This window comes from Rhineura floridana, chromosome 4, assembly GCF_030035675.1.
Source record: "Rhineura floridana isolate rRhiFlo1 chromosome 4, rRhiFlo1.hap2, whole genome shotgun sequence".
NCBI classification, from domain to species: Eukaryota; Metazoa; Chordata; class Lepidosauria; order Squamata; family Rhineuridae; genus Rhineura; species Rhineura floridana.
In genome coordinates this window covers 19,693,566-19,714,783 of record NC_084483.1, presented here as the reverse complement: position 1 = coordinate 19,714,783, position 21,218 = coordinate 19,693,566, and the positions used below count along the sequence as shown (strand labels likewise).

The 21,218-nt window shown below is 40.9% G+C and overlaps 1 protein-coding gene across 7 annotated transcripts in view; it reads left to right on the top strand.

Moving 5' to 3' along the window:
• KIF16B (kinesin family member 16B) overlaps positions 1-21,218 on the top strand; it is a 198,809-nt gene that overhangs the window by 27,048 nt on the left and 150,543 nt on the right. For all 7 annotated transcript variants that reach the window (XM_061622598.1, XM_061622596.1, XM_061622599.1 and 4 more), the window contains 5 exons: positions 1,837-2,005; positions 2,114-2,245; positions 4,064-4,239; positions 6,388-6,453; positions 10,252-10,311. In XM_061622598.1, the coding sequence (XP_061478582.1) occupies positions 1,837-2,005; positions 2,114-2,245; positions 4,064-4,239; positions 6,388-6,453; positions 10,252-10,311 (603 nt within the window). The remainder of the gene's footprint in view (positions 1-1,836; positions 2,006-2,113; positions 2,246-4,063; positions 4,240-6,387; positions 6,454-10,251; positions 10,312-21,218) is intronic.

Here is a 21,218-nt window from a genome sequence, read left to right as displayed (position 1 = left end):
GACACATGTTTAATGAAATGTTTATAAAATGAGGGGTGCTTTGGCTGAAGCCTTTTTTGGTTGTAACCCCTTAATCTCTAGATTTTACTTCTAATCAAAGATGTGTGTGTGTTCTGGGGACACACGTTCATTCACCTAATCCAGGACAAAGTTGTGACAGGAGAAAGAATTACTAAAGCTCAGCTGTGATGTAAGCTCTGACAACATATGATACAGGAGATTTGGGAGGGGATCTCACAGTGTTTTTATTTTTGCTTTAAATCCAGCTTAGAGAGCTTTACATTTGATTTGAGTGACACTGGGGCAGAAGAATTTAACACTCCCTCTCTTTTACCCAGTATAATTCCACACACATGCCTCAGCTGCTGTTAGTCCCAAAGCTAATTTTTTCAACTCCTATTTTGAAAAGTAAGTAGAATGCAGTTGTGGGGCACTTTGTCATCTTGGCAAACTCAGAATGCAACTGTACACATGGGAATTCTAAATGTGAACTACAATACTTTTTCCCCCTAATGGCTGTAAATGGAAATATTTATGTTGAAAGTAGTGAATTTCAAGTTATTTCACTCCCGTTTCTCTGGCATAAATGTGTTTTGGAAAAGAAAGACATTTTATTTGATCTTGTGAATAAATTACTTGAATGTTTAGAATATAACTGCTATTCAAAATCGGTAGTACAGTTGTACCCCTGGTATATCTGCATTTCTGTTGTAACAGAGAAATAGATAATGTTTTGCACATACACCCACTAGGGCTGATTAGATTTAAATCATCTTCTCCAAAGGACTCAGTTTTATGATTTAAATCACAATTTAATCACTAGTGAGGAAGATTCTATTTAATCATTTTTAGCAGAAGTACTTTATTGTTTAATATAACCTTAATGCATATTCAGAGATGTGGGTTTCGTTAGAAGGTAGGCACACTTCAAGCAATTATTCTGAATTGTTTTCAGATTAACTTTAATCAAAAATGGGATGATAATTTGGTCATTTTTGTACTAAAGCAGACTGAACTTGTGAAGTCATTCAGGAGATGAACCAGCTCCAGCTGTTCAATTAATCTGCAATGTGCCAGACATTTTTGTCATGATGTGCCAAACAGAATTTTAAATTGTACTAATAAATTTCATTTTCTTCAACAAACAACATTAACAAAACATGCACATGGGTTTTTGAACTATCAATTATTTCAGTTTTTAGATAAATATTAAGTTCTTTAAAAAATAAAATTTCAACCAAGTCAACATGAAAAACCTAAAATTTTGGATGATAGAGTTAACTCAGTCTTCTTCACTTTTGCTTCCTAGTTTATTATCTGGAAAAGAAATACAAGCTTTCCTGCTTTTTCAGTTCCCAACTATTCTCAATTAAGTTCTCAATTAAGAATGAATTAGTCCAAAGGAAGAAAAAAAATAAAACACCTGCAGAAGAGGCTACTGCTGTTATGAGCCGGATTACCACTTCAGCGGTCTCCTCCTTGTTCAAATCTACTCTGTCTCCCAGTTCTCTGTTCATTGACCTTCTCTGTCTTTGCACTTAGAGAGAGAGAAGGCCTTGAGAGAAAGAGAGCATGCACTTTATGTACACTACCTGATCAGTCCTATTCTGCAGGTGATCTCCCATCTCCATAAACTGCTGTTAACGTAGAATATAATTAGTATAATCTTTGACTTGTGCTGTTTTTTCACTAATGGTTTTAAGAAAATGTTGAAATCTGATTTAAATTTTAAAAAGTGATTTAAATTAAAAATCCTTTATTTTTATCAACCCTGACAGCCACCTTTCTTTGTTCTTATGCTTCCACTTCATTACCCAGTATCTTGTTTTTCTGTAGGCTAAGTTTGATGCTGAAATGCCATGCGAGACTGTTAGCAAAATACATTTGGTAGACCTTGCTGGAAGTGAGAGAGCAGATGCCACTGGTGCTACAGGTGTTAGGTTAAAAGAAGGAGGAAATATTAACAAATCCCTAGTTACCTTGGGAAATGTAATTTCTGCCTTAGGTAAGTCTCTCTGTTAATTTTAATTTGCTACATACATAAGTGAGTACTACACTTGTTATCTGGCCCTCTCCAATGTTAATGCCGCCTCCTTGTTTTCTTCTTTCACAGCTGATTTATCTCAGGATGCCTTAAACTCTCTTACAAAGAAGAAGCAAGTATTTGTGCCTTATAGGGATTCTGTTTTGACATGGCTTTTGAAAGATAGTCTAGGAGGAAACTCTAAAACCATAATGATTGCAAGTGAGTGTGTGTTAAATTACCTTCATTCCCAGTGTGTTGCTTTTTTAAAAAGGTGTTCGACACATCCAATTGATTGGCATTACAAATGATTCATTAATATTGCTATTTACTATTTTAATGGTACTATAATAATAATAATTTTATTATTATCCTGCTCTTCCTGCCAAAGGAGCCCAGGGCAGCAAACACATCTTCATAACAAAGTTTTAATAAGAGCCTGCTGGGAAAGCCAAGAAATGAAAGCAGAGCCAATATACAGTATTGGGTGAAGAAGCAGCCAGCAGACTTATTGAATATGCTACGTCTGTCAGTTAGGCATCTGAGGGTATGGCCTCAAGGGATATAACACTTGCCTCTTCTGCTGTGTAGGAAGGTAAATAGTGGGATCTTACTCCCCCAAGCTATCTCGCTGGAGGTGTAATTGAAGGTCATCCCACTAGCTGGGCTACTTTGGGTTTCCAAAGCTTCAAAGGTTCCGAAAAGGGTTATTATGAGTGCTCTACACTCAGCCTTTACACCAGGGTCCCTGCTTTTTACAAACGTGCCACTGGAGGAAGGGCTGGATTATCCATTAGGCTTAGTAGGCTGAAGCCTAGGAGCCCGGAGCTCTTGGGGGCCCGTGCAAGAGCTTCCGAACCGCCCGCCATCCCCCTGTTTCACTTACCTTTTTCTCCTCTGTTTTTTGTGGTTTGCCATCAATCAAGATGGCGGCCGAGGTTTCCCTAAGGGGTTGAAGCCTCTGCCGCCATCTTGGTTGATGGCACGCATGCATGCTATATGCGTACATTGCTGCCATCAACCAAGATGGCGGCACAGGCTTCAGCCCCTTAGGGAAACCTCGGCCGCCATCTTGATTGATGGCAAACCTGCACGCGCAGCTGCAAAAAAAGCAGAAAGTTAGGTGAAGTGGGGGGGATGGGATGGGACGGGACAGCGGGCAGCTCAGAAGCTCCTGTCCTGCGATCCCTCCTGCGGCTGTTTCCGCGGATCTGCCTAAGAGGAGAAGGGCCCCCCAAACACCAATCAGCCTAGGGGCCCTCCTCAGCTTAATCCAGCCCTGACTGGTGGGTGTGCATCTCAAGAGGTATTAGCACTTACATTGGCCATGAGGCCTTCCTCTGAATACATAGACAAGAGGCAGAAAGGTGGTCTGGGCCAACAACTTGATACAGTGCCTGCCTTTGGGAAGGACAAATGAAGATGAGGTTAAATGACTGGCCACTGCTCATTTAGCTGCACTTCTTTCCCTTCCGAGCACAAGGCAACCCTCTCCCCAAGAACAGGAGATATCCTAAGCTGAAAAGCATTACTCATTATAAAGAGGGTAAGCGCTGTCCTTTCAGCTGGTGAGTAGGGATTAAATTCTGCTGCCTTGGCTATACAATCATGCTCCATCCTGGAAACAGGATCACACAACCAGTGCAGGATTAAACCCTGTCCTCCTGCCCATCCGCTGATCTCACTAGTGATGTCAGCTGATGGGCGGGTGGGTATGGTTTGAGGAAAATGGCCCACTGGGCCAAATTGGACCCCCAAGGGGCCATGTTTGGCCCAGAGGTTCCCTATTTCTGCTCTAGATAATATCCAATATGCCTTATACTTTGCAGGATACACCCCTTTTCATAGAAATTTGAAATGCTTCATGGTGAAACATATAATGCTATTTATCGAAAATGGCAACCAAATTAATAGAATATTTCCCCAAAATACTATCCTAATCTTAGCAGTAAAATATACCATCTGCCCACACAGGGTTTCTAAGATTTCTAAATGAAATCTGGTGCTTATATAATCTAATTCTGAATTCACTTTCCTCAGCTGTTTCACCTGCCGATGTCAATTATGGAGAAACTTTAAGCACCCTTCGCTATGCAAACCGAGCTAAAAACATAATCAACAAGCCTACTGTTAATGAGGATCCAAACGTCAAGCTAATACGTGAGCTTCGAGCTGAAATAGCCCGACTGAAAACTCTGCTTGCTCAGGGGAATCAGGTTAGCTTACACTTAAGACATGAGTAGTTTCTGTGAGTGACACCATCTGTTTCTGTATCTTAAGGAGTCTGCTATTAAAAATATATATATACTGACTTGCCTAAATCAATCTAGATCAGATATTTCCCTGCTTTGCTAATGAATAACCTATAGTGACATCACATGTTGGTTAAACCTTCACGTTATTACATCTTTTATTGGTTGTTGAAGATTATTAACGCAACATGCTTCAAATAGACATTTTAGAGTTTAGTAAACTAAACTGGTTTGGTTGTTCTGCAGCAGGTGCCACAGTGTTGGCACAAGGAGACTATTGTTTCTGTGGTCCAATCCTGGGAACTGGTTTTGCTCCACGTGACAGCTGAAGCCTCTTTTAAAGGTGGTGCTTTACTAGGTTGTCCCCACCTGTGTTAATCCATCAGTCTCAGTTCTCTGTTGTGCAATGCTTTTGTGTGCATGCATCCACCGTGCCACATCCAGAGCCTCAGTGCATCCTGACGCTTGTGGGCTAGAAGTATGTTCTGCGTTTACTTGCAAGACTATGGTTGTTATTGATACAAAATTAAACTTTATTTTGGTGTTCTAAGCATCCAAGAGTAGAAGTAAATCTCACTATAATATGGACTAGCATGCACCTAAAGCAAAGTATCAAAGACTACTAGCCATGATGGCTGTATGCTCTGCTGCCACAGTTGAAGGCAGTATGCTTCTGATTACCAGTTGCTTGAAACCATGGGGGCAGGGGAGAGTGCTCTTGGGCTCAGGTCCTGCTTACAGACTTCCCATTGGCATCTGGTTGGCCACTGTGGAAACAGGATGCTCGACTACATGGGCCACTTGCCTGATCCAGCAGGCTCTTCTTATGTTCTTATGCTTTTAATTCAGATTAGTAATGACCTATCTCTGTTTTTCTGAAGCATGATCTAACAGTCTTTGAAATACAAAATTTAGTCAATCAAAATATTTATTTAAAAACTTACAGTGCTTTTTCCCCCTCACAAAGAAATTACTCAGAGTGGCTTACAAATAAACTAACTTGTTTCCAAGGTATAAAACATTGAGGTAGATATCACCTTTTATAAATGTGGAAGCACATAAAATCTTCTCTTGTGTCACTCATTTTCATTCTGGGGAGAAACCTGAATCCAAAATGAGTCATGTTGCCTTGAAGGCATGAAATGCTGTAAAAGTAAGGAGTGCCTTTGAACATGTACAGGGTTGCCTTCCTTCACCGCAGAATACTCAGACCTAGCTTGAGCCATGCCTCCCCTCACTTTAATTGAGGGGAAGTGAGAGTACAACATAAATGAGCACTTCAGCCGGTGCTGGCAACCAAGGAAGTTTAAACAGGAAGAGGCAGATATTAAGAGAGTGGGTTTGTGACAGATGTCAAAGGATGTGTAACTAGCATGGGGGAGGCAGGGAAGGGGGTGTGAAAAAACAAGAGAACTGATAAGGAAAAAGAGAAGTTGGGTAGCCAGGTTGGAGAGAATAAAACAGGACAAAGCAGTGTTTGGAACAAGGAAGCATGAGGAGGAACTACGTAGTGTGGGAGAAACAGCACAGAGAAAATGGGCACCCAGCAGACCTGCACTTCCTGCTTTATATTTGAACAGGAGCCAGGGAGTACGTAGGCTGATGCTATAGAATTTATATGTACTTTTAATGAAGTGTGTTATTTGTGTGTGTTATGAAACTTCTTCACTTGCATGCAATTTTCCTGAAAGAAAGGAAGAACCAGAAATTTGTCCACTTGTATAGAAACGTCTGTCTTCTGTGAAATGCAGTTTGAGAGCTGTGGAACAGTCTGCAGCCAGTAACCAATGACCCTGTTTTTCAAGTAAAAACTAATTGTCCTCCATTCATTTGCGACTCCTCTGGAATTTTTCTCTCTCTGAAGAATTGTTACTTTTAGATCATTCAAGTTAGTAACTTTCACTTAAGGCACGCTAAGACATACTATTATATATATAGTGTAAGGACTGTGGTCTAACAATACATCATAAGGCTGCAGTCTTGCACACATTCCTGAGAGGAAGCAGCAATGCACTCAGTGAGACTTATTTCTGAGTAGTTAAGTATAGGATTGCACTGTAAGATATCTTTTATTTTGCTGAATAATACTGTAATTTTATCTGTTTAACCTAGATTGCACTTCTGGATTCTCCAACAGCTCTAAGTATGGAAGAAAAACTTCAGCAGAATGAAGCAAGAGTAAGTTTTAATTTGAACTCTTCATGTTTTAACTCCTCATTTTTTGTTATTCTTGGTAAATTTGCTGGTTTTAATGTACATGTTTTCTCTTTAAGACATTTGATATCCTGTACTTCAGTAAAAATGGCTAGGGTGGCTTGAAAAATATTTAAAGCAATTAATTAAAATCCATAAAATACAACAATAAAAAAAGCAGAGCAAAATATTTTGAATTCAAAAAATGGTAAAACCTTCCCCCTTCTCTGCTCATAGTTGTCCCATCCAGAAGTGTCTTCCAAAATATGAAACACAAAAAAAGTTGTTGAGCTTAAGTCACTCAAGTTTTCAAGTAATTTAGCTTGCCTTTAATTCTTAATGCACGCTAGTTTTTAATGTATACTAAGTTTTTGTTAAATGCATAGTCTTTCATGGGAAGAGGTGTGAACCAAGAGAACTTAAGACAGGTTTTTCTCCCTCTCCCCCCCTTGCCTAAAATACTACTTTGAAGTTTAGCACCAGCAATTGCTATCGACTTAGCACATGGCTTGCTCTCAAATCACTCACAGGATTACCATCCAGCAATAGAGTTAGCAGATCCTGATTCAAATTGGCTTCCAAAACCCTTAACCCGGGATGCTTATGTACTCTGTAGTACATAAAAACTTGGAATGATGGTAATCTAAATCCTGAATTAAAGTCAGACACCAGTATAAATGATGGAAAAACGTTGCATAATTGTTTGCTTCTACTGTTTGTGAGGAGCGGCAAGGGCACTAGAGCCACTGGAAATTTTCTGGCTTCTGAGACTTTATGAGGCATAGCTCTCACCCCTCATTTTTTTTAAATGAACACTCAGATTAACAGGAAATGAATTCTGCAGTCAATACCACATTCTGTGAGTTTTCTGAGTTCTTGTGAAACCATGGGGGTACATACAGCCCTGCTCTTTATGCTCTTAAGGCTCCATGATTGCTGCTTGTCTCATCAGGTTGGACAGAAAATAAAGAATTCAGCATATTTGCAAATGGGATTTTTAGCTATTGTAAGCTGCATGGATACTGGCCAGGAGTTGAGTAGCTTTTGCTTCTGCTTTTGTGTAACTCTTTGATATGTCATCTGAACAGACAAACTGTGGCTAATGTTAACTATGGTTCGTGTAAAGCAAGCTAACTTCAAGCTGTAATGTCTGAAACTGATTTGTTTAAACTAATCATAGTTCACATGAACCACAGTTCCATGTTCAACTCACACAATAAGCTGTGGTTAACCAAAAGGGGAAACAAAAGCTTCCAAACTCCTCCTCCTGACCACAACCCTGAGAAGTTAATGCACTTTATTCCATTATTCCAGAATGCACTTTATTCCATTATTCTGACAATTTCTTACCTGGCAATTTGCACATTATATTTGATCTTTCACACGATGTACACGCTAGTTCTGGAATTCTAGTGGAATATAGTGCAAGTTTGGCGCAAATTTTCATAATCAATGATACCAGAAATAATCCATTTGCAAGCTTGGGAGCCTGGAAAATCATGGGAGCTTTTCACTAGCAGCAGCCGGTCATGGGACAGGCATCCCATCATTCAGTGTGCTCCTGCCCTTTAGGTGCATCTTTTTTTTTTGCCTTACAAAAATTGTACCAGTATTCTGGCATAAGTGCAGGTAGCGGCAGCATTTCCCACACACTCCTATGTGTCTGTACAACTATATATATATATATATATAGTGTGTGTGTGTGTGTGTGTGTGTGTGTGTGTGTGTGTGTGTGTGTGTGTGTGTGTGTGTGTGTGTGTGTGTGTGTGTGTGTGTGTGTGTGTGTGTGTGTGTGTGTGTGTGTGTGTGTGTGTGTGTGTGTGTGTGTGTGTGTGTGTGTGTCAGATGCTACAAGGGGAAGGGTTGCATGGTGACAGGACGAGATCTTAGATCTTCTACACAGTGGGGAATTGCAGTGCACATGTGTATAACAGTTAAGGGACTAAAACAAGATGTTGTTCATTGCAGCAGTGTGAAAGACATTTGCGCAAAATGCTGATATATCAGCTGAAAAAGCTACTGTTCTTTAACGTAACAGGGCCTGCAGTGTGAAAGGAGTTTTAGAAATTGGGGCAGAAGCGCTACCATTTTAATCTGTTAAACTAAAGCAATAGGACCCATGTCTGAAAGCCGCCCATGTCTCACTACCAGGGTTGGTAAGCCCACAAGCTGGATTCAGTCTGCCATGTCACTCCAGGTGGTCTGCCAGCCTCAACCTGTTGCAGCACTGAGCTTAGAGGAGAGGTTGATTTGAATCGCCATCACAGCACTGAGCTGCAAACTCATTCTCACAGCTAAACAGGTTGATGGGTATGATGGGTATGAGTGTGTGTGGTCTGCGTGTGTGGGCACTGTGTGTGTCTGGGTTAGGGTATGCAGCCCTTGGAGAGTTGGTCAACTTTGAAGATGTTCTTCAAAGCTACTCCTGCACTAAAGCGTAGTTTAGCATAACTTTCACTGTTATGTTGCTAGCTTCACATACACATACCATTTCAAAGCTGTGATTGGCTTTAATTCTCTGCTGATTGTATATTCAGTTGCTAGGCAGGGTTTGTCTCTCCATAAGGTGTGAAATGGCATATATCAGGCCAAGAAAATTCCTAAGTGAAACGGGGGAAGTATATCAACTGAGTAAATAGGCCAATATGTGATTTCCCTTCTCCTAACTACCTGTGATCATTTCCTCTGGAACCTTAACCTCTCCAAACTCAGATGTACCTATTGACAGACATCAAAAGTTAGACTAATGAATAAGTATCATTTCATTAACTTGTATTTTTTTAAAAATAAAAAATGGTTCTGCTTTCCTTCCTAGGTAAGATATTGGCTAATAACTGTTGTGAACATTGTTCAGAATAAAAACTTCACAAAATGGGTGCAAACTGGAATATATTGTTCATTACCTTACAGTAATCATTCCTTGCCCTGTTCTGAAATGTATTTCTATGCCAGAAGTATATGGAGTATTATTTTTTATTATCTTTTGTTAACCTCATTAGTATGTTGCATGGCTGATTCACAGTAATTACTGCGAGCATAATGACTGGAAATTTTCTCTGTACTTTATCATAGTTTCTAATTTAATGCAATAATTAATTGGTTGTACAGATTCAATCTTCTATTCCCATGTTTAAATAGAAAAAGTGGAAGCATACTTTTAAGTGAATATACTTTTTCTTGAATACCGTACTCTAAAAATACAATAGAATCAGAATCACATGTGGATTTTGTCTTGTTTTTAATGCAGGAGAACTGGGATGCAGGTGTAAATGAATAAATGTGAGCCTCTAGAACAGGGGTGGGAAACCTCCAAGCTCCAGGCCCATCATGGTCCCCCAAGAGATCCAGTTTGGCCCCCAAGGCCATTTTCCACAAACCACACCCACCTGCCCACCAGCTGGTGTTACTGGTGAGTGTGGGCATTTGAAGCCATGCTCCCATGTGCTCATCAGCTGATGGACTGATAGGAGCATACCTTCAGGCCCATCCTGAGCAGATAAGAGCATACCTTCTGGTTTGCTTTGAAGTCCTGAAAATTGGGGCTTCAAACAGAAACATCACCTAATGACACCGTGACATCAGATGATTGACAGGTGGCCGGCCCCACCCACCTGTCAACATTGCCCAACCAGGGGTTGGGGAAATGAAGTTCTCTGACCAAAAAATGCTCCCCACCACTACCCTAGTAGGCTATACCAGTTTCCTTGGAGAATAATCAGGAAACAAACATGACAATTTAACGTAGGATTTTATTTATGAATAATACTTTGGTTTGTTTTGTAGGTGCAAGAGCTTACTAAAGAGTGGACCAACAAGTGGAATGAAACCCAAAATATTCTAAAAGTAAGGGTCAATTAAATGCTTCATTTGTTTATAAATCTGAGTGTCTTTAAGAATGGGCTCCTGTGTTTTGTGTTTATAGAATTTACTTATACCTTGTCTTATTCAGGGCATATTGCAACATCCTTTTGTTTAATTCAGCTTCAGAAGTAAAAACTGAAGTCTTGTTTAAATTCTCCTTTCTGAAAGACCTTTTGAGAGAACTTTAAGTAACTTGCTAGTTTTCATGATAGCAAATTAAAAAAATAGTTAAAAGTGATTAAGATTTTTGTGCAATCTGTGTTGTACATATTTTCTCTTCAAATAGCACTTAAATATTCCAGTAATGGCTATTTATGGAATTTAATATATTCTGTGTGTTTCACTTAAGGAGTCCTTACTTTTCAAAACTGATAAAAGGTTTGAATAGACAGATTTAAGGGCTTCATGAAGCTTGTTCAGGACTTGGGAAATGGTGCATTTTTTCATTATCTTTCTCTGCCACCGTGACATTCCAAAGAGGCAGAGAAAAAGACAATTAGGGACACATTTTTAACATGTAGTGGCCTTCCTCCTCTAGGCATTGATAACACAGGGGGGGGGGAGAATATATTTGTTCACTATGTTTGCCCTACTTACATAGACCTAAGTAGGAAAGGGAAGGGCTTATAAAAGGCAAACCAATATTTTTCAATAATTGTTTAATATCATTAGGAAGAGAGTAAACTTCAATTGGTTCCTCCTTTTAAAAAAATTATTTGACAGTTCTACCAAACTCTTATTGATCCCCATCCATCTTACGCATTTTATCATCAGTTTACAAAAATCAGAGACAGGCATGTTGGTTCTAAAAGCAGAAGTAGCAGAACACTTTTTATTACAATCAACTTTAAAGCCACAAAGAAGTAAGTTTTTGAGTTCAACAACATTCTTCATCAGGTTATTGGTTAGGCACAAAATAAAAATAAAAATGGACAGGGGTTGGGGATGAGACGGAAAACAGATATTACTGGGCTTGATGAAAGTCCAAGGCTGTGATATTTTTAAGGAGTGGAGGAGGCTGCACAAAAGGCTACCCAGAAACATGGCTGCCTCTCTCTTTGAAAATACAAAAGTCAGCAGTTATTTGGATCTGTACTTGCTCTAATGATAACTGGAGCAATTGTGTCTATTGTAATATAGAGAGCAGAAATAAAGAAAAACATGCCCTTCACTAGCCAAACATGTTATGTGTTTTGTTTATAGAAACAAAAACATTTATATTATTATTAGTCTGTATTTGTACTGGAAGAAATACTTTAGTTAGTCCTTTTTAATAATAGGCTACACATTAATGTTAACAGCAATGGCTGCATTATCCTATAAGCTTGTAAAATTAGCAAAAGTCTAATAAATGCCCATCTTCCTTTCCTTTAAAATAAACTACCTGTCAATCACACCTGTAATACCTCGCTGCATATACTGTGTCTTTAGTGAAGAGAACGAAGCACAGAGGGAGATGATCGAAGAGCCCTAGCACTCTCCCTTTACACCCTTTGTAGCTCTGAAAAACATATATTTAAATCTGCATAGCCCCGAAGACATGTTGGGGAACGTTGGCTGAGATAGCTCCTGAGACTACAGTTTGTGGTGCCTACTTACAGGGGCTCAATGAATTGTTGTCCCTATTTGTATTTGGGACCTATTCATTGTGCTGCCTCACTTGCTCGCACAAAGCTGCTCCGCCATAGAGGCATTTTAAAAATACTAAGCAGCATAGCGTTAGTATGTGTGGTGTTACCTGATTTGTCAATAACATAATGACATCAGACTTCAAAATAAAGTACACAGTCTGGAATTCAATGTTAAATTGAAAACTGTCTGGCAGATGGTGTGCAGAATGAACTGATTTGTTTAATTTCTGCCCAGATATTGAATTAGAATATTAATATACTCCAGAATCTTGTATTTCTTTTTACTTTATAAGGACTTAAAACAGTGGCATGGTCTAAACTAAAACTAATTTCTCCTCAGTGTTTTTAAAAATACATTTTTAAAGATTTTTTTTAAAGTTTTGTTTCTGAAATGTTTGTTTTCATAATTTTAAAAAAGATGCTTTGTTCTTAATATGTTTTATAGAAGTTTTTAGTATTTTGTTGTTTACTGCCCTGGGCTCCTTCTGGGAGGAAGGTGGGATGTAAATTTAATTAATAATAACAATGCCTTGCTTTTCTTGCTTGATTTCTTCCTCCCACCCCTGACCTTGATGTGCCAATCATATGGAACTAGCTTATGTTTCACATTTTAGCTTGGATTTATACAACATGCTCGCTTTAGGGGAAATGAAAACATCAACTAATTTATCTGCTCTGCTTTATAACTGCATGCTAAAACTCTGTGTCTTGGGAGGAAACAAACTTTAGGTATATGCTGTAAAATATACTGCCTGCGCAACATCAGATAGCTGGAAATGTTGGCTTTCAGAGCTTACATTAGCTCCCCCTTACTTGCAATTGCAACTCAGCATTCTCTTGCTATCCATTTGCTCTCCTTTGTATGCCTATCTTAAGAAGCACAATATGCTTGACCTGAGGCCTGCTTCATACCTTAAACATTGAGAGAAATAGACAAATGTATCTTCTCCTGACATGACATTACACACCCTTACCTTGTTTGTTTCTGTGGTGATCTCCCAGCTGACATAAAATGGGAGATGTCCAACATCAGGAGAGCAATTGTCTGAACGTAAAAAATAGCCAAGTCTTTTACAGGTTTGTTCATTCCAAAATTCCAATCTGAGAAAACAGAAGTAACATGCTACAAAACCTTCCTTGTGCATCACAGGAACACATGTAGGCTTTCCTTTTTGTGTTCGAAATATATTGGGAGTGCTGGACTGAATAAATCTTACATCCATAAAAGTAATTGCTTTTTTAATATGTGGAAATGGGATTTTCTAAGGCCCAGTGAGCTTATTTCAGATCTAAAAATGGGATGGCAAGCAAAAAGACTATATATTTAAAACTTCAGGAGTAAGCACATAAAATCTGCATTACTTAGCCAGACTATTGCATCTAGCTCAATTCTGTCTACTCTCACTGGTGTAGCATTCCAGAATTAACAGAGGGAATGTGTTGTCTTTCATTGCTTTCTAGTATCAGTTAATAGTCATTGGCATAGCTTGGATATCACAATGAACCATGATTTATTGTGACAGACAGGCCAAAGGCTCCCCACACCTAGCTTATATGATCTTCCCTTCTCCTCCACCATGGCTGGAAGGTGACTGGAAGCTTTTGCTTCTAATTGACTGCTGCAGTTTAATGTCGTGTTCAAATCTTACATTATGGTGAAATTTTAACTATGTGCCCTGTTCTGTGGGTTACCCACCACTGTGAATAGGTGATGTTCCAAGCAGGTGAGTTTTGTAGTCTCAAGGGTTCCTGGCAGACAGGAAAGTGCATGAAGATAAAATGGGTGCCTTTATGAGGGACCCAGATGTGGGGTTCAGGACCATGGGTAGCAATCCTGCGGCTGAGGCAAAACATGCAAGTTACCTCAACAGTGTCCTGGAGCTGTTTGGCAGATTTTTATAGCATGTGCTAGGTATGCATCAACTAGTGCCCTCACACCTGAATGATGCATCTGGTCAGTTAAAGGATCAGTGCTTTTCTGTGCAGTTGTTGGCTGCTTCTAGGCTTTCCTGATCCTCTGAGGAGTCTGTGGGCCAGTCATTGGAGTCTGGTGGCAGAGCTGTCTCCTTGGGGTTCAGGAAAGGAGATGCGGGCTGCAGTGACACTATTCCACATGGGATGGGCAAGAAGAGGGAAAAAGCACCGAAGTCACTGAAACAGAGACTAGTGCTGCTGCTTCTTGTGATAAGCTGTTTATTTCGCTCTACGTATCTCAGAGATAAGCCTCCTTTGTCAGGAGCTATAAACAAAAACAATAAAATAATGATAATACTAAAGGACAACATTGTTATTAATTCTTAAAAGCACAAAACCATATAAAATTTAAAAATACACATGTTCAGAAATTAATCAAGAAGAAACATGTACACTGCTACGCTACGGAAACACAGAACTTAGTCATGAAAAATCTTTATATCCCCCATTTCTTTTAAGTCTTGTAGAGTCATCTTTTCTAGTCTGTATGAACACCTACCTAATAAACACAAGAAACATCAGAGCTTGTCTTCTTTCTGTTCCACTCCACATGAGATGGCCAGGAAGTGGGACCATCTCCTCCTTTGGCTGCTGTTGTAGGATTCTGCCTCCAAGGATTCTTGATCTGGAGACATCACAATGGGTGGTTATTTTTTAAACAAGCAACTTCATAACCCATGGTTTGAAGTTGGCTTACTTTAAACACATGGTTTTCCACAGTTTAGGGTTTAGATTTCTAAGTCTGTTTAAATAAAAAATTGGAAATGGAAGCTTCCAAGCGCTTTATGGATGTGCCAAAGGAGAGGAAGGGAGGAGGAGCATGTGAACACAAAGCTCACTGCAGCTTGTTTCCATAGCAGTAAACCACGGACTATCATGACATTTAAACAGCCCAAAGTTTAGATTCTCTCTTTCTCCACCTTGATTTGCAAGGCAGCATATTTAACTTTTAGGAATAACTGGAGCATGAGACCATGATAATATCTACATGCCACTGTTCCAGGAATCCATCTTCTTTTAGTTGCAGGTGTTGCTTCCAGTTGACCCTGGTAAGCAATTATGGGTTAGCTGGAATACAAGTTGAGAACAATTACCTCTCAGTGTGTAATTAGAGATCCATTGCAGCAGCAAAACATTGTTAGAATTGCTCTTGCAGTTTGCAATGAAAATGCTTATAGAAACTGTAATAGTATATATGGTTTAAATGAATTGTCTTTTGATAAATCTATCTAAAAGTGCTGCTTTGCACACAAAATATCAACATACTTTTTAGTTAGAGAGAGTGACAGAGCAGTATCCAGCCAATGCATCCTGCCAGGATTTATGCTTGTGCAATGAAAATTTCCCTCCTCTCCTCCTCAGATCTGCTCTAGAGGTTTGGAGGAGCTCCTAGAACAGATTTAAGGTGTGTGGGTGGAGGAGAGGGGGTGAAGTTCCATTGCACACAGGCATAATTCGTTGTGCTTGTGGGATGCGTTACTTGAATACTGTCCATAGCTTGCATGCCATGTTAAAGCATAGTTATTGGTTTACTGGAAAGACTTCTGTCTGGGCTGTTTTGGTCCTCCCCACTAGGATGTGTAGGAAACAAATAGCAATCTCTGACTGCAGATTGTTTCACTCCCCCAAACCCACAAACTATGGTCCCTGGTTTGGTCATAACACTAGGCCAGGAACTGTGGGTTTTTTTCTTGCCAGCACTAGCTGGGAGGAGGGAAGCAGGTATAATTGGCTCATGTATGGTAGGCCATGGTTTATGGCTTTCCGTGATATGCAAATATTGCCAGGTCAGGATGAGTAATTTCACATTATGGAAGGAACCTTATGGCAGTATCCAAGTAACATGGAAAGATTTCCATTTGTGCAATGGTACTCCCCCTTCCCCCCCACAGCTTTTTTGTTGCTTTTAGCATCCCTCACTAGCCTCAGCTCATTCTCAGCTTTAGCATTCCTGACACCATCCCGGCAATTCCGTGATACCTGCCTGTACTCTTTCTATGTGGCCTGGCCTTCTTTCCACTTCTTGTATGTGTCCTTTTTTGTTTTCAGGTCATTTCTGAGCTTTTTGTGAAACCACATTGGCTTCTTCTGTTGTTTCTCCCCCTTTTTCCTTGTTGGAATTGCTTGCCGATGCGCTTTTAGAATTTCCTTTTTTAGAAACTCCCACCTACCTTGGACTCCTTTTCTCATTAGGGTCGCTTGCTATGGAACCGTACTTACAATTGTTCTGAGTTTATTAAAAATCCCCTTTCCTGAAGTCCAGGGTATGGCTACTCTCAGCTTTTGCTTCTGTTAAAATCAAGAATTCAAGTATGGTGTGGTCACTTTCCCCCAGAGTTCCCGTAACTGCCACTTCATCCACCAAATCATCTCCATTGGTTAGAATCAAGTCCAGGATAGCAGATCCTCTGGTTGCTTCCTCCACTTTCTGTAGGAAAAAGTTATCTCCAACACAAGTCAGAAATTTCTTGGAGGGGGCGTGTTTGGCAGAATTTGTCTCCCAACAGATATTGGGATAATTGAAATCCCCCAATACTACTACATCGTGCTTCCTCGAAACATTGGCAATTTGGTTTTCAAAAGTTCCAATCTTGTCTTCTCCTTGATTGGGTGGTCGGTAGTAGACTCCAAGCACCATATTCCTTTTATTACTTGCCCCATTAATTTTAATCCAGATACTCTCGGTGGAGCTACCAAGCTGATCTTCCTGTATTTCTGTGCAGGGATATATATTTTTAACATATAGCGCAACTCCACCTCCCTTTTTATTCCTTCTGTTCTTTTTGAACAAGTTATATCCTTTAATTGCTTTATTCCAGTCATGGGAGTCATCTCACCAAGTTTCAGTTATACCTATCAAATCTTATTTGACCTCCTGCATTAAGAGTTTATTTATTTATTTATTATTTCAATTTATATACCACCCTTAGCAGAATAGCTCTCAGGGTGGTGAACAAACAAGGTAAAATACAATATATCATGGTAAAAAATCACAAAAACATGTACAAACAAACAACAGAAAGCACAACAAAAACAAATACAACACAAATTAAGAAGGATACATATTAAAAATAGAAAGAAGTTAGAAGAAATAGAATAGTTCAAGGTCGTCCTGCTTGTTTCCCATGCTCTGTGCATTAGTATACAGACATGGAAGACCATGTGATTTATGGCTCCTTACTACATTTTTCTGAGGATTGTTACTGGGCCCTATTAGAGCCGATCTCTCTGGTCCTGTTACTGTGCACAAGCCTTCATCAGTCATTACCACCAAGTTTACATCTCCCTCCCCCTTAGTATTCAGTTTAAAGCCCTCTTGATGAACTTTTCCATGCTGTGGCCAGACACATTCTTCCCAGTCCTTATGAGAGGCAACCCATCACTTGCCAGCAGTCCATCTTCCAGGAACCATAGCCTGTGGTCCCAGAATCCAAATCTCTCACATCGGCACCACCTTTGTAGCCATTCATTCACATGGAGTATTTTCCTTTCCCTTTCTACTCCTCTTCTAAGTACTGGAAGGATGGATGAAAAAACTATCTGGGCCCCAAAGTCCTGGAGTTTCCTTCTCAGAGCTTCAAAGTCTGATGTGATTTCTTCATAACTCCGTTTGGCAGTGTCACATGGATGAGGAGAAAGGGATACCTGTTGGTGGGCTTGATGACCCTTCCGTCACATCTCTAAATTGGTCCTCCTGGTAGACAGTATACCTGGTGAGTCCATGGATCTTCTCGGCATACTTGAGTTTCGATCCCACACAGTAGGGGGTCTCCCACTACTAGTACTCTCTTCTTGTTGTGGGGCATGGTTTCATTGTCGCTCCTTGATTGAGCTTCAGCCTCTTGCTCGTTGTTGCATGGGGTCTCCTGTAATTCTTCCACCACAGGATATCCTCCAGTCTCGAGTGGTTGAAAGCAGTTCCATAGCTCCACTGGTGAAGGGTGTTTTCTAGCTCTTCTGCTCCTGTCACCCTTTCCCACGGAGTTTCCTCCACTTCGTTGTTCCTCTCCAAAGCAGTCTCCTCTTCTGCTACCACATGCTGTTGTTCTTCCACCACTTCTCTTTGCTGCTGTTGTTCCAGCATTCTGTCTAAGAACTCTTCATCTTCTCTTATAGTCCTCAGTGTGGCCACCCGCCGTTCCAGGCCTCTCACTTTTTCTTCCAACAGTGCCACGAGCTTGCACTTGTTGAACGTGTACGCCATGTTGTTCTCAGGCAAGAAAACAAACATGACACACCCCTTGCAGGTCACAACCACTGGAGAATCCTTCCCATTCATACTCTCTTCTACCTTTTGTTTCTTTCTGACTACTTGTTTTGGAGTGGTCTGTGCTTTGTCCTGCCCTACTTCAGGGTAAACTTGAGAGTGCCACTGGTATGTGGTGCGCTGTACAAGAAGAATTAGTAATTTGTGGTGTGTTTTTTTAGGGACCTCCCCCTTGACCTCCCCTGTTGAACTCCTTTGTCAAACTCCTGTTTGCTCTCCCTGTTCACTCATTCTCTGACAGCTGGCTTGCTTATATGTCCTCACCTGTAGAAAATACATTAAAACAAAACATCTTTAAAAACATTTTTTTAAAGATTTCAAGACATCTTTTTTAAAAAAGGTTTAAAAACATATTAAAAAGCAATTCCAACACAGCTACAGACTGGGATAAAGTCTCAACTTAAAAGGCTTGTTGAAAGAGGAAGGTCTTCAGTAGGCACAGAAAAGATAACAGAGATGGCGCCTGTCTAATATTTAAGGGGAGGAATGCCAAAGGGTAGGTGCCACCACACTAAAGGTCCATTTCCTATGTTGTGTAGAATGGACCTCCTGATAAGATGGTATCTGCAGGAGGCCCTCACCTGCAGAGCACAGTGATTGACTGGGTATATAAGGGATAAGACGATTTTTCAGATATCCTTGTCCCAAGCTATATAGGGCTTCATACATCAAAACTAGAACCTTGAACTTGGCCCAGTAGCAAATGGGCAACCAGTGCAATTCTTTCAGCAGCAGGGTGACATGTTGGTGACACCCTGCCCCAGTGAGCAGTCTTGCCGCTGCATTTTGCACTAGCTGCAGCTTCTGGACCAACCTCAAGGGCAGCCCCACATAGAGTGAATTACAGTGATCCAACCTGCATGGACAACAGTGGTCAGGCTATTCCAGAAACGGCCGCAGCTGTCTTACCAGACAAAGCTCATAAAAGGCACTCCTAGCCGCTGAGGTCACCTGGGCCTCTAGCGACAAAGATGGATCCAGGAGCACCCAATTATCCAAACTCAGGAACCACCAACCCGCAGTGCCTCTGTCTTGCTAGGATTCAGACTTAGTTTATTAGACCTCATCCAGCCCATCACTGAGTCCACGCAGCGCTCTTGGGCTTGCACATCCTCTCCTGATTCAGATGTTATGGAGAAATAGAGCTGGGTATCGTCAGCATACTGCTGACACCTCATCCCAAATCTCCTGATGACCACTCCCAAGGGCTTCATCTAGATGTTAAAACAGCATGGGGAGGGGAACAAGATGGTACTCTGCAGCACCCCACAGCACAACTGCCAAGGGGCCAAAATACAATCACCCAATGCTGTTCTCTGAAAACAGCCTTGGAGATAGGATCAGAACTACTGTAAAATAGTGCCTCCAATACCTATTGCACCTAGTTGGCCCAGAAGGATACCATGGTTAATGGTATGAAAAGCCACTGAGAGATCAAGAGTAACAGGGTCTCACTCCCCCTGTCCTTCTTCCAATAATGGTCATCTATCAGGGCAACCAAGGCAGATTCAGTCCCATAACCACTCCTCAACTCAGATTGGAATGGGTCAAGATAATCTGTTTCATCCAGGAGTGCTGCAAGTGCTGCGCCACAACCCTCTCAATCACCTTCCCTAAGAAGGGGGTATTTGTAACCGGTCAGTAATTGTTGTAGACCAATGGGTCCAAGGTGGGCTTTTTCAGGAGCGGTTGGATCACCACCTTTTTCAGGGCGGCTGGAACCACTTCCTCCCACAACGATGCATTGACCACACCCTGGATCCACTCTGTCAAACCCCCTTGGCAAGCTTTAATAAGCCAAGAAGGGCAAGGGTCAATGAGGCCACCTTGTCTACGTCATCTGGCAGCATCAACTGAAACCTTTCCCAAGAAGTTGCAGCAGACATTGCACTGGACACCTCATTGGGAACTACAGTATATGTGGATGGGGCATCAAGACTGCTACAGAGGGAAGCAACTTTACCCTGAAAGTACCTTGCGAACAATTCACAGTGGGTCGCCGAAGGGTCTAAAACTCCATTTCCTGGAGCTGATGTCAACAGACCCGTGACAATATGGAAAAGCTCCACTGGATGGCTACTTGAGGATGCAATGGAAGCAGAGAACTGGGCCTTCTTGGCTGCCCTCGCCACCACACAGTAGGCACGATTATGATATTTTACTCGTGCCCGATCAGCCTCACAGCACGTCTTTCACTACTTGCATTCTAACTGTTGTCCAGCCTGTTCCATTGCCCTTAGCTCACTGGTGTACCAAGGTGCAAACCAGGCTCCACAATGCTGGAGAGGGTGTTCGGGGGCAACCGTGTCAAGATCCCGATGTGCCTTGCTGTTCCACAGCGTGAGAAGGGGTTCAACAGAGTCACCTGCTGTATCTACTGGGCACTCTCACAGGGCATTCAGGAATCCTGTGGATTCCCTTAGTCTCCAGGGGCAGACCATGTTAATCTGTCCACCACCCCTGCAGGGAAGGATCGGAGCCATATGTCTAAACTTCACCAGGAAGTGGTCTGACCATGACAATGGGTGAGACAGCAAGTATGAGAAAATAAGAGAATGATCACTGTGATACTACTACAACTCTGTTTATTTGGCAGAACTGCAGATCCTTATTACAGTCTGACCATCATAGCTTAATATTGGATTTGCCTTTTAGAAATGAACTACGTATTTAGAGATGTGTTTTTGCCCTAATTTGTGTGTCTTTAGAATTGTGTGAAAAATTGAAATCCAGATAAGATGCTGACTAACTTGACCCTATCTGCTGTGTACTGCCATCTGAAATGTCACCAGCTTTTTCAGTGCAAAATCTACTCACCGTGAACTACGCATTTGGGAAGAAATGGCTTTATGGATGTCTTATTAAAAATATCCCTTCTCCCTTCACTTAAGGGTTGGGGTTCACTTAAGGGTTCACTTGCTGGTTGGGGAGTGAAGAGGGTGATGTCTTTATTTTTCGTGTGTTTGAGATCTGGGTAATTTTTTCTGAATCTTATTTCTGATACCATCTTATCAGGA